Below are 16917 nucleotides of genomic sequence, written 5' to 3'. Positions count from 1 at the left end.
GTTGGTTGTTTTGCTTGTTTGTTTTCTTGGTTAGAGTTTCTATTGTGTACTTATTCAGGGAGAAAATCCTCTAGATTTCAGTATATTAAATGCTGTAGTCCAAGGAAGAGGTTAGATATTTATAGAAACCGGTAATACATATACATGACAACTGCAATCAAAGTTTTAAGTGCTTATATAGTTGATGTACATGATTACAATTGTCAAATTGGACACAAAAGTTCTAACAAGTGCCCTTAACCACTGTGCCTTGTTTCTACTTCCTACTTTATGAAAGTTTCAAAAGGAGTTTCCAGGGCTGGATGATAGTTAGAAACACTGGCTGTTCTCACAGAGGACATAGGTTTTGGATCCTAGCACCCACATGATGGTTTACAACTGTCTGGAACTTCAGGGTGCACAGACACTAGGCAAAACACCCATACACATTTACTTATTTATTTATTTTTGTGGGGGTGGTATTCGAGGCAGGGTTTCTCTGTGGCTTTGGAGGATTACTTAGCAAACATCTCTCCCCACTGAGCTATCTTGTTAGCCTATTTTTTTTTAAGACTTATTTATTATGTGTACAGTGTTCTGTCTGCATGTTGTCTGCAGGCTAGAAAAGGGCACCAAATCCCATTACAGATGGTTGTGAGGCACCATGTGGTTGCTGGATATTGAACTCTGGACCTTTAGAAGAGCAGGCAGTGCTCTTAACCACTGAGCCATCTCTCCAGCCACCCCTCCCCCCATTTTGTTTTTAAGATAGGGGTCTCAATTTGTATGCTTTGCTAATCTGACACTCTAGACCATGCTGACCTTAAATTTGTGGCATCCTTTCAGCTTCTGCCTCCTGACTTCTGGGGTTTTAGGTATGTACCCACATGTCCACCCCAAAAAGTGTGTGAACCTTTCTTTTTTCACTCGGGCATAAGCATTGGGTAGTAATTAGGAAACTGGAGTCAGGGGGAAACTAGGCTCTGTTTTTTGTCAATTTCATAGTGCCAGTTTGAGGCAAACTAGTAATCAGCAACCAAATACAGGGGCACCTGTCTCACTAAAACTGAAAGTTGAAATTAAAAAAATGGATGTGCACACACATTTGCATATATGACACGTGTGGCAGGTAGATCTCTGAGTTCTAGATCTACATAATGAGTTCCAGGCCAGCCAGAGCTAGCTATAAAGTAAGACCCTGTCTCAATAACAACAAAAAAAAAGTGGTACTGAGGGAGAGATGGCTTATCACTTCAGAACACATAATGTTTTTGTAGAAAACCACAGTTTGGCTCCTAGCATCCAGGTTATGTGGGTCAAAGTCATCTGTAACTTCAGCTCTAGGGAATTTGACACCCTCTTCTAGACTTCATAGGCACTTGCACTCAAGTGCATACACATGTACATAATGATAAGGAGGATAATTTTAAAAAGTGCTATTGAGTAATAGGCTTTTCTGCTCCTCCTCCATAGTAGGTTTCTACACCAACACACCAACACAGTAAGCCAGATCAAGTCAAATTGAAAAAGTATAACATCAACCCGCCCCCACCTCACACCCCTCCCCCCAAAAAAGTATAATAACAGGTTTATTTGAGCAAAGCAGGGGGGGGGGCAGTTCTCCAGTCCCAGAGATCAAGGCCAGAGAAGCCGAATGCCCAAACTAGGTTCATGTCCACCACAAGCTGGGTTTGTGCTTAAGTATTGTCAAAAGCTGAGCACTTAGGCAGAGACTTGGGTGGAGGCAACTTCAAAGGAGGAAGATGCAGCAGCTGCCAAGAATGAAGAACCTGACTTTTTTTTTGGCACATCTCCTTTGTTTGGAGACTGAGTGAGTGGGTTTGGAGAAGGAGAGGAATAGGGCTATCTGGATCATGCAGGAGCGAGTTGGTTCCAACTGAACATTAAGGAGGTTAAATTGGTGTTAAAAGAACAAAAACAAAGAACATGGGGAGAATCAAGATGGTGCTGGTGGCTGCAGTGGCTTGAGTGTCATGCTCTGGGTTCTTGGTAGCAGCTATGGCTGCTGTAGCCTGGCTAGGGCCCTGTTCTCTCCCAAAAGTGAGCACAGCCTCTCCTCCGGTGGGACTGAGAAGTTTCCTTGAAGAGAAAAGACTGAGGAAAGGTGAGAAAGAACAGCAGGCACCATGATTGGGATCAAGAAACAGATTCTGGACACCAGGAGGCACCTAGACAACATAGTGGACCAGGCTGGCGTCCACAAAGGGCACAGGCACACTGGGAAGCACAAAGACGACACCTCAGTCCTATGCCTGGCTGGGTGCAATAGGAAGTGAGTAAGTAGATGGTGGAGTTCTGGGAAAGAAAGAAGCTAGCAAATAGGTGGCAGAAGAGTGGTTTGTGCTCTATGAAGTGGGGGAACAGGAGATGCAGGGCAGGTACTGTTTTTGTTCCCTGGGAAAAGTTGAATTGCACGGCCCATCAATAGAGCCAGTAACAAGCACAAGTGCTAGAACCTCTGCCTTCTTCCTTTAAGAAAACATACTACTGAATGAGTTTCTGTGGCTGCCAGAGCTGCATCCTAGTCCAGGAAGAAGAGCAGTACCTGCAGAATGGAGACCCACCATTGACTGGACAGGTTCTGCTGAGTTTACTTTTCATCATTGACCTATCTGCTAATCTCTCTAGTTGGTTGTACTGGTGGTTCAACCATGAAACTGGATGACTATATGTTGAATTAGTTTTACTGTGCTGAGTCAAACTTTGGCCAGAAATTTATTTTCTTTGGAAACTTAGGGTTGGACAAACTCTTGAAGATACCCAAAAGCCCTGCCCACCACCATAGAGAGTTGGCAGGAAAAAGACACACAGAGACCCTGCCCAAAGTGTAGCACACCCACAACAGATGTGCAAGTATGTCGTGGAGAGATGGGAGAGAAGTAGAACAGCTTGAGCACTATGAAGAGAGGGATGGAGATGCGTGGGTGGAGAGGAACAGCCTGATTGAGTCACCTGCAAAGCCACCTGGCCCATGCTGCTGCTGAGGGACATGGCTGGGTCCTTGGCCATGCAGTGATGGGAGTCTGTTTTGATGTTCATGTTACCACCAAAGGCCATGTGAATACCCCAGGTCTGGACTGCCATCTGAAATCATGTTGATATCCAAGGGTTGCATAGAGTTGGCCCCACCCTTACTGGCTGCAGTACTTGGGAGAACAGGTCATGCACCTCTCCTGGGCACAGGTGAGGGTTGTGTCATGGCTAGATGTCCCTCCGCCTGCTCCTCATCTGTGTGGGAGAGCCTTCCCTGCACTATACCTCTCCTAGACTGACACAGTGGAGCTGACACTATTAGTGGGGTGCGTGACAGCCTGCCCAAGGGCACTGGGAAAGCTGGCTCCACCCCTTGCTGCCTGCAGCAGTGGATGAGCTTGCCCTGGTGGTGAGGATGTGGGAGAGCTTTCTAGCTGACCAACTCAGCTACCACCCAGGTCCAGATCCAGGGTTATGAGTTGATCCACCCCATCTGTGAACTGCCAGATCATATGAAGGGGCCAGACCTGCAGATCTAAAGCTGCAGGATCTCCATGACAGAGGGCAACATTAGGATAGCCAAGGAAGTCCCAGTAAGGATCTAGTATAGCAGAAGCCAGAGGCCTCAAATCATACCAATGACACATTGTAATGAACATTTGCAAGTAAAGATGTATGGACTAAAGGGTATACTGTGTGACTCACTGTGTACATTACAGCTTCCATAAGGAGATATTTTCTTTTTAAACTTTTATTTTTTTGGGTGGGGGAAGATGCAAGGGCAGAGGGCAGATACAAAGGGACAGGGAGATGAATGGGATTGGAGTGCATGAAGTGAAATCCACAAAGAATCAATAAAAAGAATTGTAGTAACCAAGAACCAAGGGAGCCAACATTTCCCCCTAACAAACCAGAAAAATTGAAATGTATAAAATTACCCCAGGTTCAAAACCAGCATTTGGAGTCAGACCAAAAGGGTTAATTGTAAAGCAAAAAAAAAAAAAAAAAAAAGACTCATGAGATTACTAAGGATGACTTAGTCACCAGGTCTCGAAAGAATTGAAAACAAAGCCAAGCAGGGCGGTGGTGATGCACACCCTGGGAAGCACTCGGGAGGCAGAGGCAGGTGGATCTCTGTGAGACCAGCCTGGTCTACAAGAGCTACTTCCAGGACAGTCTCCAAAGCCACAGAGAAACCCTGCCTAAAAAAAAGAAAGAAAAGAAAAGAAATCCAAATTGAAAATAATCTATTATGAGAGGAAGGGAAGGTGGGGAAGAGAGGATACTTACTTTATTCCTAAAACTGTTTGGGGGTATGTTCTTTCTTTGAAAATATTTTAGATTTAGAACTTCATACATGAATAAAATGTATTTTGATGATATCCATCCTCCTTCCTCCATTTTGCTTTTTCAAGACAAGATCTCATGTAGCTCATCCTGGACCTTAACTTCCTCAGTAGCTTTGAGCTCCTGCTTCTCTTGCCTTCACCTTCTGTGTTCATAAAATTCTCAATGTATGCTATCAAGAGCAAAATATAGGCATTTTCAAACAAGCAAAGGCATTGCTTTTCTTTTTTTTTCCCCCATATTTTTTGCTTTCCAAATTCAGCTTTTCTGAATACATTACTTGAAAAAGAATCCAAGGGCTGGAGAGATGGCTCAGAGGTTAAGAGCACCAGCTGGTGCTCTTCCAAATGTGAGTTCAATTCTCAGAAACTACATGGTGGCTTACAACCATCTGTAATGAGATCTGGTGTCCTCTTCTGGCTTGCAGGCATACATGCAGGCAGAACACTGTATATATAATAAATCTTTAAAAAAAATTTAAAAAATGGACACACATATTTAAAAACACACAATCAGCATGAAGCAACAGTGTAATCTATAAGAACACTAACAGGCAAGATGGTACACACTGTCATTCCAGCACTTGGGAGGTGGAGGCAGAGGGGTCAAGAATTCAAGGTCATTCTCAGCTGCATAACCCAACTACATTAAACTGTCACAGAAATTGCAAAATTGGGCCAGAAAAATTGTTCAGTGTTAAGAGCACTTGCTGCATTTATAGAGGGTTCCAGTTCATTTCCTACCACCCAAATGATGGCTTACAACTATCTGTAGCTACAGTTCAAGGAAATCCAATCCTATCTTCTGGCCTCCATGGGCACCAAGCATGCATGTAGGGCATACACATCCAAGCAGTCAAAGCATATATGTAAAATAAAAACAAAGATTTAAAAAACAATCTCCTGAAACAAAACAAAATTCCCAAACAACAAAACCACTCCACCCCCACCCCCAGAAAAATAAAGTTGGGGGGAACCTCAATAATATAGCTTTGAGACACACTTAGAGAAATGGGTTCTGTGGCCAATTTTACGAAAGGGGATATACACCTGAAGCAGAGAAGCTTAAGTAGTGCGTGTGGGCAGCCTGTGGAGGTTAGGGGACACTCTTCGGGAGTAAGTTCTTGCCTTCTATTTGTTTGGGGGCAGGATTTGTCTTGTTTCTGCTGCTTTGATGTGCACTCCATGGCTAGCTAGCTTTTGAGATTTTGGACGATTCTCTTGTCTATCTCGCCTCTCTCATTTTATCAGAGGAATTCTGGGATTACAGGTGTGTGCCACTGCATCCAATATTTTTGTTTTAATCAATGACAATGCTATAGTTTAAGTTCCTTCCTTCTCTCTAGTTCTAGGGGTCACATGCGGGAAGGTCCTCATACATGTTAAGTAACTGCTCTACCACTGATTTACACCTAAGGCCTTTGAAGTTTGAATGTTAAATATTCCCCAAAGAGATAAGTATTTTTAATATAAGTATTGGAAGCTTAGTTTCCAGCCCATGACACTGTTATGAAATGGTGGAACCATTAGTAGGTAGGGTCTAGAGTATAGGGAGTCTCTCTGTCCCACCAGTCAGCTCCTGAATAATGACACGGACTTCTTATTAACCATGAAAGCTCAGCCTATAGTTTAGGCTTGTTTCTGACTATTTCTTATAACTTAAATGAACCCATTTCTATTCATTTATACCCTGCTGTGGCACGTGGCTGTTACCCCTCCTCCTGGACATCCTGCTTGCTCTGTGGCTGGAGACTCCCCCTTCTTCCCAGTGTCCCCTGTGCCTGGAAACCCTGCCTAGCTATTGGTCATTCAGCTTTTTATTAAACCAGCCAGAGTGACATATCTTTACACAGTGTAATCAAATATCTTGATTTGGAAGTTAAGTTGGGTCACTGGGAGTATGTTCTCAAAGGGGATATTAGAGCCCCAGTCTCTCTTCCTCTCTTTCTCAGCTGCCATGAAGTAAATAGGTCCATATGTTAGACTCTTTCCATGATATGTTGTGCCAGCATGGGCCAAAATAACACTGCCAAGTGATGAGCTCATTTCAGCCTTTCTTCCTTTTAAGTTGATTTTCATAGGGTTTTTTTTTTTTTTTTCATACTCACAAAAGTTAGCATGGACAGAAAGTCGAGGGCCAAAAGATGGCTCAGCAGATAAGGACATTGGCTGCCAAGCCTGAAAACCTGAGTTTGATCCCTGCATGGTAGAAGGAGAGAAGTGATTCCTAAAGTTGTCCTCTGATCTCCACATGCATGCCATGTGTCATCATACACATATATACACAGCAAATTAGTTTTTAAAATTAAAAAAATGTAAATATACACTTCAGGAAAGACAGCTCTATGTGAAAGTTCTAGCTCCTACAAACATGATTATATTGTACCATGTAGTTATATGAATTGAAGGGGTTTACTGTGGTATCTCCATACATGTGTACTTCTACAGAGTATATTCTCACACCCTTTTTAACCTCTCACCCTTAACAAAGTATTTGCAATTATTTGTATGTTCATGTGGGGGTATGTGCCCTTGAGTGTATGTGACTCTCAGCTGAGAGTCACATTAAGTGGGTACTAGGAACAAACTTGTGTCCTTTGCAAGATTAGCACACACCTTAGCTGATGGCCATCTCTCCAGTACCACTACCCTCACTTTTAAAGTTTCCACACAGGAGAGTACATATAATGCTCACCTTTCTGTGACTGGCTTACTTTATTTAACATGATGCTATCCAGTTCTTTTAATTTTCCTGCAAAGGATAGGACTTCATTCTTATAATGCTTCATTGTGTATGTCCTCCTTAGGATTACTATTGCTTTGATGAAACACCGAGACTGAACCAGCTTGGGGAGGAAAGGTTTATTTGGCTTACACTTCTGTATCAGTTTATCATCGAAGAAGTCACAGCAGAAACTCAAATAGGGCAGGAACCTGGAGGCAGGAGCTGATGCAGAGGCCATGGAGGAATGCTGCTTACTGGCTTATTCCCTGTGACTTTGCTCAGCCTGCTTTCTTTTCTTCTTCTTCCTCTTCCTCCTCCTCTTCTTCTTCCTTCTCCTTCTTCCTTCTCCTCCTCCTTCCTTCTCCCTCCTCCTCCTCTTCCCCCTCCTCCTCCTCCTCCTTCTTTTTTGGTTTTTGAGATAGGGTTTCCCTGTGTATCTTTGGAGCCTATCTTGGAACTAGCTCTTGTAGACCAGGCTGGGTCTCGAACTCACAGAGATTCATCTGCCTCTGCTTCCCAAGTTCTGGGATTAAAGTCGTTTGACACCACTTCCTGGCTCAGCCTGCATTCTTATAGAACACAGGATCACCAGCCCAGGGGTGGCACCACCCCCAGTGGTCTGAACCCTCCCACATCAATCATTACTTAAGAAAATGTCCTACAGGCTTGCCTACTGCCCAACCTTATGGAGGCATTTCCTAATTGAAGTTCCCTCCTTTTAGGTAACTTTAGCTTGTGTCAAGTTTACATAAAATTAGCTAGTATAGTGTACATATTGTGTTTTCCTTGCCCATTTATCTATTGGCAGGCAGTGAGGCTGATTCACTATCTAAGTTATTGCCAATAGTGTTGCCAACATTTTAATAACTGATAAAATCATTGCTTTCTAAAAGCACTATCCCAGAACTGAATTCATATGTAATCTGTAGGCTGATTTGTATTTTTCCTTTTCTGTGAGTTGATTTATAATAAAATTTTCTGCAACTCAGTTTTCCTGACGTCTCTGATATTTGTAGATTAGCTATAATTATACTATAACTATCATTAGCGGGCTGAAAGATGGCTCAGAGGTTAAAGCACTGGCTGCTCTTCTAGAGGTCCCGAGTTCAATTCCCAGCAACCACAAGGTGGCTCACAACCATGTGTAATGAGATGTGGTGCCCTCTTTTGGCCTGCAGGGATACATGTAGGCAGAACACTGTATACATGATAAAAAAAATAAATTTTTTCTAGTCTGGTATCAAAAACTCATCCTATTCTTTTGTTTTGTTTTTGAGAAGAGACAGGTCTTAATGTATTTCTCACTGACCTAGAACTCTTTATGTAGACCAAGCTGGCCTTCAACTCACAGAAATCTTCCTGTCTTTGCTCACTACCATGCCCAATTTCTCCTTATCAATAGGAATTTTACTCTTAAAAATGAGGACTTAGCTTCATCACCTAGAAACTTAAATGTAGTCTCTTAGAAGCATGTTTAAAAAAAAAGACAGCTTTCAATAATCTCCAATTTTTTTTCTCCCCTCAACAGTCTTTTTTTTTTAGTCCCCTTCAGGATGAATGCAGACTAATGAAAGGGGAAAAACTCCCGAGCGGGACAGGCTCTAAGGAAGGAACACTCTTTTAACATTTGTTTAGCTCCTCTTTTCCGTCTTTTTGCTTTGAGAGATTTAATCTAGGGCCTTATATATGCTAGGCAAGCATTCCACCACTGAATTACATCATCAGGCCTCAGTTTACTCTTTGAACTAGCTGGGATGGCAGGCCTTCCACCAGGCTGAGGTTAGCATCCTTTAAAAAGTTATTTCTCTCTCTCTCTCTCTCTCTCTCTCTCTCTCTCTCTCTCTCTCTCTCTCTCTCTGTGTGTGTGTGTGTGTGTGTGTGTGTGTGTACACGTGTGCAAGCATGCACATACATGCCACTGTGGAGGTGTGGAGGTCAGAGAACAACTTTGTGGAGTCAGTTCTTTTCTGCCACCTTTAGGTGGTTCTGGGGATCTAACTCAGATTGAAAGGCTGGCATGGTAAGGGGCAACTGTCACAACTGTCTTTACCCACCAAGTCATCTATCTCATTGGCCCCAGCATTTTTTTCAAAAATAAAAATTCTCATGCCATATGACGACGTGGTAAAGGTCTTTGCCGGATTCAGGCACTGTGATCTTGTGTTTCCAAGGCTCTGGAACTGTGAGAAATAATTTTTCTGTGAAAGAAATTAAGCTATGTTTTGAAGATATGTGCATTTGAAGGTATGTAAAATCCTTATGCTTATCTCCATCAGAACAGATTCCTGGAATTCAGCTCCTCCTGCTTCAGGTTTAGGGAGTACAAGCATCACAAGCCTATGTTTTACCTTTATTCTTGCTAAAATAAAACTACATGGGTTATTTACTATAAAAACAAAGGAGAGCTATTGAGTTGGGTTCTGGGGTAAAACTGATCATGAGAACTTTGAGGAGACACATTATTGCTTTGTTTTTGTTTTTATTTGTTTGTTTGTTTTTCGAGACAGGGTTTCTCTGTGTAGCTTTGGAGCCCATCCTGGCACTCGCTCTGGAGACCTGGCTGGCCTCGAACTCAAGAGATCCATCCACCTGTCTCTGCCTCCCGAGTGCTGGGATTAAAGGCGTGCGCCACCAAAGCCCGGCAAGACACATTATTATGCAAAGTACTGATTTCAAAACGTTGGTGGTTCCCTTCCTAGAAGAATAGAAGAAAAGCCAGCGTCACTGGAGCTAAGTGTGAACGGTGTCCAGATGGTCTGATCTGTTGGTTTGAGGTATGTAAGGAGTGGAAGTGCTCGTACACCCATGTACATGTATAAGTTTATATCCGAAAGATAGGCGTTTGGCTGCTGAAACCCTGCCCTGTGCCTGCTCTCCGAAACGTTCTCGGTGGGTCCGGGGGGAGAGAAAGCTGCTCTCGCAGGGACCCAGCGAAAGGCCAAATTGACAATACAAGGCTGCCTCCTGATTGCAAGAGCCACTCCAGGGCTTGGGGTGATTTCTGCAGGCCATCGCTGGCTCAGCGGCACGGACGGTTCTGGCAGCCTTCTAGGCCTAGTAGGCACTTTCACAAAGCCAGGCCTGAAGAAAGTGAGATGCCTCAGTGAAATCTGCCAGGGCTCCCTTTATGGAAGCTACTGGGACAGAGTGAAAAACAATTCTTGGGCTTATTAGCAGACCAAGCTGGGTTCTGGGGATCAAGCCTCAGAGTTTTCATAACATGTAGGACAGTCTTCTCTCCTCTCCTTTAACCGTTTACCAGGTAACGGGACACTTCTACCTTACAAACAAGCGGTTCGCAATTCAACTTTTCCGGACGTGGGGCGACCTCCGCTTTCCCTGCGTATTTCCGCTTCTGGTCATGTGGCTGGGGTACGGCGGCCGCTCCTTTCCACCACGACTCCTTCCTAGACCGCAGATCGACACGTCACTCCTCGGATCTCAACCAAACTGCTCATAGCACTCTCTCTCCGCGCGGTTCGCTCCCCTGCGCCGGCCTATCAGGACTCGGTGGGCGCCCTTTGCCCCACCTCTTAGTTGGCTAAATGATAGCTGAATTGGCCACTCAAAAAATAAGAACCTGGCTTGGTCTCCGCCTTCAAAATGACAGACAGGGCCGTCATCCTATCGTTCCCCTGAAGTGATCATTGACCTGGGCCTGCCAATGCGGAGCGGGCAGGGAGGCGGGCCTTGGCTACTGTCAGGGTCGGGTGCACCACTGAACGGATGGCAGGGAGAGCCGAGTGGATTCCTGAAGAGCATCCGCCGGGTGAGAAGGACCTAGGGGAGTGCTTGAGGGTCAGCGGCAGGTGCAGGGCAGGGTGTCGGCGGGCTCGAACGAGGTGCTGGAGGCAGGCACGTAGCGGTGGGGAGCGCAGCCTGCCTGCGGCCTAGTTGAGGAGGGGGCGTGTGAAGGGGTGTGGGGACCTCCGGGTATAGGGGCACCGGCGTTCGGAGGAGGGGTCTTGGCAGGGCGGTGCATTCTGGCAGTGTGGGCATGGGACACGAAATCTTGTGACTGGCTTGTCGTGTGCTGAGGTGTTGGGGTCGGGTTCAGGGCGTCAGCTCGGTGAGGGTGTGCAGGAGGACGTGAAAATGCTTGTAGGAAAACGGGGCCGCTGAGGCTGCAGCTAGGGCTGGGTCAGGATATCAAGGCTTGCATGCATGGCTGAGAAGCAGAGAGGTGCGGAGCGGATACGAAAAGCGCCTTTCCCCTTTCTGTGCCCTGTCGGCGTGTGGAAATTACCAGAGATCAGAATGAAAACTAGCAGCGCTCGGCTTTAAATTACTAGCAACCTTACTCGGTTTTCAAGTCCAGGTTTTAGCACTCTGGCTTCCTCTGCTTACTTTTCAGGTGTGTGGATCACATCAGCTTAGTGCTGTTTTGTTCCGTTTCAGCCGTCTCCGGAGAACACCTACAAAACCCTGGAGATGGGACTGAGTTGTTCACTTCCCGGAGTTAGTGCATGATAGAGCCTCCCCTTTGTAATTATAGTTAAACACTGGCCCAAACTGCTCTTCTGGGACAGTTAATTAAAGAAAAGATGTTTGACTTCTCAGTGTTATTTTTCATATTTTCCACCTAGTCCAGTGTTACCCTTTCCCAACCTTTTCCTCCAGTAAAAAGGGCATAAGATAAGTAACAATGCAGTTTTCCTTCTCCCCCATAGTTTTGAACAATATTTTCTGTTGTTTCATTCTTTGTCCCTTAGACCTTAATACAACTCTTGTCTATAACTAATTACCAATCTGAACTGTTTGCAGATTGCTTCCCTCACCACCACTCCGATGTTCTGGTCTGTTTCAGCAGGGAAAAAAATATATTTTCCCTCTAGATTATCATTTGGTGCTATGAGCTGTCCATGGGTCATGGAATGAGTTGTTTAAACCATCAGAGTCAGTTATGGAGATGCCTTGAAACATGATTTGACAGGGAAATAGATCTGAGCAATAGTTAAGAGTGTGAATTATGAAGATGAAAGTTCAGTGGGCTGTGCATGGATTGCTCTTGGATTAGTGGTCAGTCTGTACTTTAGTTGTCCAGGAAGTGTCCACATTGGGATTTGGAACAGAAAAAAGCTTGTAGCCAATCAATTGAAGCTTAGACTTAGGGCTGGAAATCATGTGCAGTCATGATTTCTAGTTTTCTACTTTCACTTCTGTAGGTCCTCTTTCATTTCCACCTTCCTATATTCCCTGCTTACCTCTCTCCCATTTCCTCCAGCTCCTGACCCACCCTCTTACTCCATTTGTGGCAGGGTCTCACGCTAACCCAAACTGACCTAGAACTTAACCTTGTATCCAGACTGAACTCACCTACACAATGATCCTCTTTCCTCAGTGTCACCAAGTGTTGGATTGTGGACATGAGCTGTCCATGCCCGGCTTTTGTGTTTGTTCCCTCCCCCCATCTTTCATTTTCATGAATTCTTCCTTTTCCCTGTTAAGAAATAATCTTTGTTTGTTTTTTTTCCCTCTGTTTATTTTTGCATGCTTCTCTTCTACCACTCTCCCTGCCCCCCCCTTCTGTTTCTGCCTGATTCTTGAGTCATGCTTTTGCCAGTTGTGCTAGGTACTTGGTAGCTGTGGAAGGAGGAAACAGAATTGTGGGTAGAATATTTGTTTTTGTAGTACAGAAGATGGAAACCTGGGGCTTTTTGCCTTTTAGGCAAATGCCATGTTGTTGAATTACATGGGCAGCCCTTTTAAAGGTTTGTATTTTGAGACAGGCTGTCATGGAATTGGCTAGTCTGGTCTGGACCCTTTGATCCTTCTTCCTCTTGAGTAACTTGGATTATAGACATTATAGACATACTCAATTTTAGTCATTTTTGGTGGGGCAAGTAGTATCACTAGGTTACCAGGTAACCCTGACAAGCCTCGAACTTGCTGTGTAGATCAGCCTGGCCTGCCTCTGTGCCTCCTGAGTGCTGGGATTAAAGGCGTGTGCCACCAAGCCTGCTCTTATTCTTTTAGTCTTGACAAATAAACCTTGCTTCCTTGCTAGTACATCAATCTTTAGTCAGAGCTTGGAAATCAGTATTAGTTCTAACATCTCTGGTGTTTTTGTAGTTCATATGTACTTTCTGGTTCTTTCCCACCACAAAAGATTAAAGTTAATTTAAGTAAATTAAGTTAATTTAAGTAAATGAAATATCTTTGGTCTTGACTTTCCCCACTTTAGCTATTTGAATATCATCAGTTACCACCCGTTGATGTCAAGATGACTAAGCTTGGATTTTTGCGGTTGTCCTATGAGAAGCAGGACACACTTCTGAAGCTTCTCATCCTGTCGATGGCTGCTGTGTTATGTGAGTCTATGTGTGGGTTTCTCCTTGGAGTTGGAATGATGAAAAAAATTAAACATGGATTTTAAAAACATGGCTTATTCTTTTAGCAGATTGATGTTCTTTTTACCATTTCTTATTGATATAATTTTTAAAATAACTCAAGAAATATAAAACAGGGCTGTTGATCATAGGAAAAGTAGAAAGCATGCTCTGTTGGTTCTGTATTCTCATTGGCTGAAAGAAAGTGGGAGCTGTTGGGTGTTGTATTTTGTAAAAGAATTATCTTCAACTCTGGTGCCTGTGATGGTTGATATTGCCAAATTGATTGGATCTAGACTCACCTAGTAGACAAGCCCAGGGCACTAGATAAGGAATTTTCTGGATTAGGTTTATTGAGGTTGGAAAGATGATGCCCTTCTATAGGTAGGGTGACTGAACTGAATTAAAAGGAGAAAGTGAGCCGAACAGTAAGTGCCCTCTTCCAGACTGGATGCAGTGGGATCTGTTGCTTTGTACTCTGCCATTTCCCTTCTGTGCTCATAGCTCTTTCATCCTTGGACTATGAGCCAAAATAAACCTATTCTCCCTTCTACTTGTCTTGTCAGGGTATTTATCACAGCAATAGGAAAAGTAACTAGGTTGAGGCAGAGTTTTGCTGTGAACCCAGATGGGCCTCCTTTCTTCCCTCAGCTTCCCAAGAGCTGGCATTGTAAGTGTGCACTACACCTGAGAATTTCTGAGAGCCTTTTGAGGGCTTACTGGTTGTTCCCCCCCCACCCCCAGAGACAGGGTTTCTCTGTTGCTTTGTAGACCAGGCTGCCCTCGAACTCACAAAACTCACAGAGATCCACCTGCCTCTGCCTCCTGAGTGCTAGGAGTAAAGGTATGTACCACTACCATCCAGCCAAGGACTTACTGTTTTTAAAGCTTTCCCAGTGTTTCATGAGTCATAAGTATATCTCTATTTGACATATCTCTTTGTTTCAAGATCAAGGTAAGGTGTATGTGTATATGTAAAGGGGTCAGTTTATGTAAAAAAAAAAATGGCCAAATTCGATATTAGGCTTTGTGTAATACAACAAGTAGTTAAGTGTATCCCATGTAAGTGAACAATGTAGACAGTTTTGTCAGATTTGTTTCTTCTAGGTGGGGAGAAGTGGATGGAGACTATTTAAGAACTACCCTGCATTCTCTGTGATTCCAGTGCTAAATAATTTTGGTTTCTCCACAGTGCTACTGTTTATCTTCTGTTGTTCTTTAATGGAATGTTACCAATTGAAATATTCATTCTCTGGATTTTGCAGCATTTTCTACTCGTCTCTTTGCTGTCCTGAGATTTGAAAGTGTTATCCATGAGTTTGACCCGTGAGTACTTTTGCTCTGATAGTTCCTTCTGGAGGTGTTAAAGGTTGTGGGTTTTTATCAGTAATGGAGGTGCATTTTGAGTACATTTAAAGGAAGGCTCCTTCAGGCTTTCCAAGTGAGTCTTGTCAGCTCAGAAAATGCAATAATATTTGCTGTTAAGCCTGCTTATTTGAGGTCTGGCTAAGCTTGGAGAAATCTGGCTTTTCATTTTGATCAGGAGCAGTGATACACATTAAGGGAAGAGTCCTAGGATATATTGAAGACTAAGACTATCACAAGTCCTGAGTTTGAGATCATAACTCCCTTTTCTGTTTATTTATATAGTAGAAATTGGGCTCAATAAGCCTGCAAATTTAATATTGTTAATATTAAATTTAACAATATTAAATTTGAAGGCATTAAAAACATTAAAGCTATGAGAACTGAGTATTGTGACAAATGCCTATAATCCTGGGCTGTATAGTGAGACTCTACCTAAAAAGTACTGAGAAAAACAACAAATTAAAAATAAAAAACAAAACTGAACATGGTGGCACATTTCTTTAATCCTAGCACTTGGGAGAAAGAGGCAGGTGGATCTCTGTGAGTTTAAGATCAGCCTGGTTGACATGGTGGGTCCCAGGCTAGCTAAGGCTACAAGGTTATCATAAAACAGCAAAACAACAACAAAACAAAACAAAACAAAAAAATCCCCCAAAACAAACCAAACCAATGTTGGGCTGGAGAGATGGCTCTGTGGTTAAGAGCACATACTGCTTTTACAGAGGATCCAAATTTAGTTCCCAGCCCCCATGTCAGATGGCTCACTACCACTTGTAACTCCAGCTCCAGGGGATCTGAGACCTCTGACATCCTCAGACACATGCATAAACATATAATAAGTCTAAATTTTTTTATTAGATTGAAAAAGATATGGTAAAACCCTCAGTAGTATTAATATTGGGCGTGATGGTACATGCCTAAAAACCTCAGTATTCCTGGGGCCAAGAGGCAAAAGGATTGTGGCAAGTTAGAGGCCATTTGTGGTCACATAGTAAGTACTAGGCCATCTAGGACTACATAGGAAGACCATAACTCAAAAAAACCAAAAAAACCCCAAAAAACCTCAAATGGGACAGTGGTATGGCTCAGTGGGTAAAGGCACTTGCTGTTAGGATTGAGTTAGGGCTGGCGGTGGTGGCATAAGCCTTTAATCCTAGCACTTGAGAGGTAGAGTGAGGTGGATCTTTGAGTTCCAGGTCAGCCAGGACTGTTACACAGAGAAACTGTCTCTAAAACCAAAAAAAAAAAAAAAAAAAAAAAAAGGATTGAGTTAGATCCCCAGAACTCACATTGTGGAAGAAAGAGTTAATTCTCAAAAGTCCTCTACCCTCCACACACATGGCAAGATACCACCTTCCACATTCCCTTAAATAAAGAAAACTTTTTTTTTTTAACCTAGCATTTTTCTAAGCAGCTTTCTTTTCTTTTCTTTTGAGCACTATTTTACAGATTGACTTTAGATCCTTAAAATAACCCTGTGAAACACAGGTACAGTTTTTTCTGTTGATGAGAAGAATGGGATTGTGTCTAAAGTTACTCATTTACTAGGTGGGAACCTAGATTTGGATTGGATGTGGATTTGTCTGATTCTACAGACTGGAGTCATTGTCAGTATTGCCTAAAGTTGAGGCTTATGAAAAATGTAGAAACCAGAGTCATAGATTCTTGAGTTGCTGAATACTTAAAAATAGCATGTTCATATTTGGTGACACTGCTTAAATAGTCCAAGGCCTGTACTTGGTTTAAAGGCTTGTCATTTTGTTTTGTGTGGCTAATATTACATATATTTTCTTTGGGGAGCTCTGAAATCAATCTATATGTTTTTTTCTCATAAATGAGAAGATTTGCTGTGCTGGTTTATTTTGACTGTCAACTTGACTAGAATCGCCTGAGAAGAGAGGCTTTTTGTTGTTTGCTTGTTCTTTTGAGACAGGGTCTTTCTTTGTAGCCCTATCTGTCCTAGAACTCTCTAGGCCAGGCTGGTCTTGAAACTCACAGGGGCCTGCCTCTCAAACACTGGAACTAAACATATGTGTACCACCACACCAGGCCTGGGAAGAGAGTCTTGATGAATTGTCTAGATCAGGTTGGCTTGTGGGAGTATTTGTAGGGGGTTGTCTTGATTGTTCATTAAAGAGGAAGACCCAGCCCCTTTGTAAGTGGAATCATTCCTGAA

At 43.3% G+C, this 16917-nt stretch overlaps 1 protein-coding gene across 1 annotated transcript in view; it reads left to right on the top strand.

Moving 5' to 3' along the window:
- The first annotated feature begins 10663 nt into the window (after window positions 1-10663).
- Stt3a (STT3 oligosaccharyltransferase complex catalytic subunit A) overlaps window positions 10664-16917 on the top strand; it is a 30364-nt gene continuing 24110 nt past the window's right edge. Inside the window, exons 1-3 of the mRNA XM_027411795.2 lie at window positions 10664-10813; window positions 13229-13355; window positions 14639-14699. Of these exons, the coding sequence (XP_027267596.1) occupies window positions 10709-10813; window positions 13229-13355; window positions 14639-14699 (293 nt within the window). The 5' untranslated portion in view covers window positions 10664-10708. The remainder of the gene's footprint in view (window positions 10814-13228; window positions 13356-14638; window positions 14700-16917) is intronic.

Source organism: Cricetulus griseus, chromosome 4 (assembly GCF_003668045.3).
Source record: "Cricetulus griseus strain 17A/GY chromosome 4, alternate assembly CriGri-PICRH-1.0, whole genome shotgun sequence".
In the NCBI taxonomy this organism is placed as follows: Eukaryota; Metazoa; Chordata; class Mammalia; order Rodentia; family Cricetidae; genus Cricetulus; species Cricetulus griseus.
The sequence above is the reverse complement of the archived record's forward strand: the minus strand, read 5'-3'. Positions and strand labels throughout refer to the sequence as shown.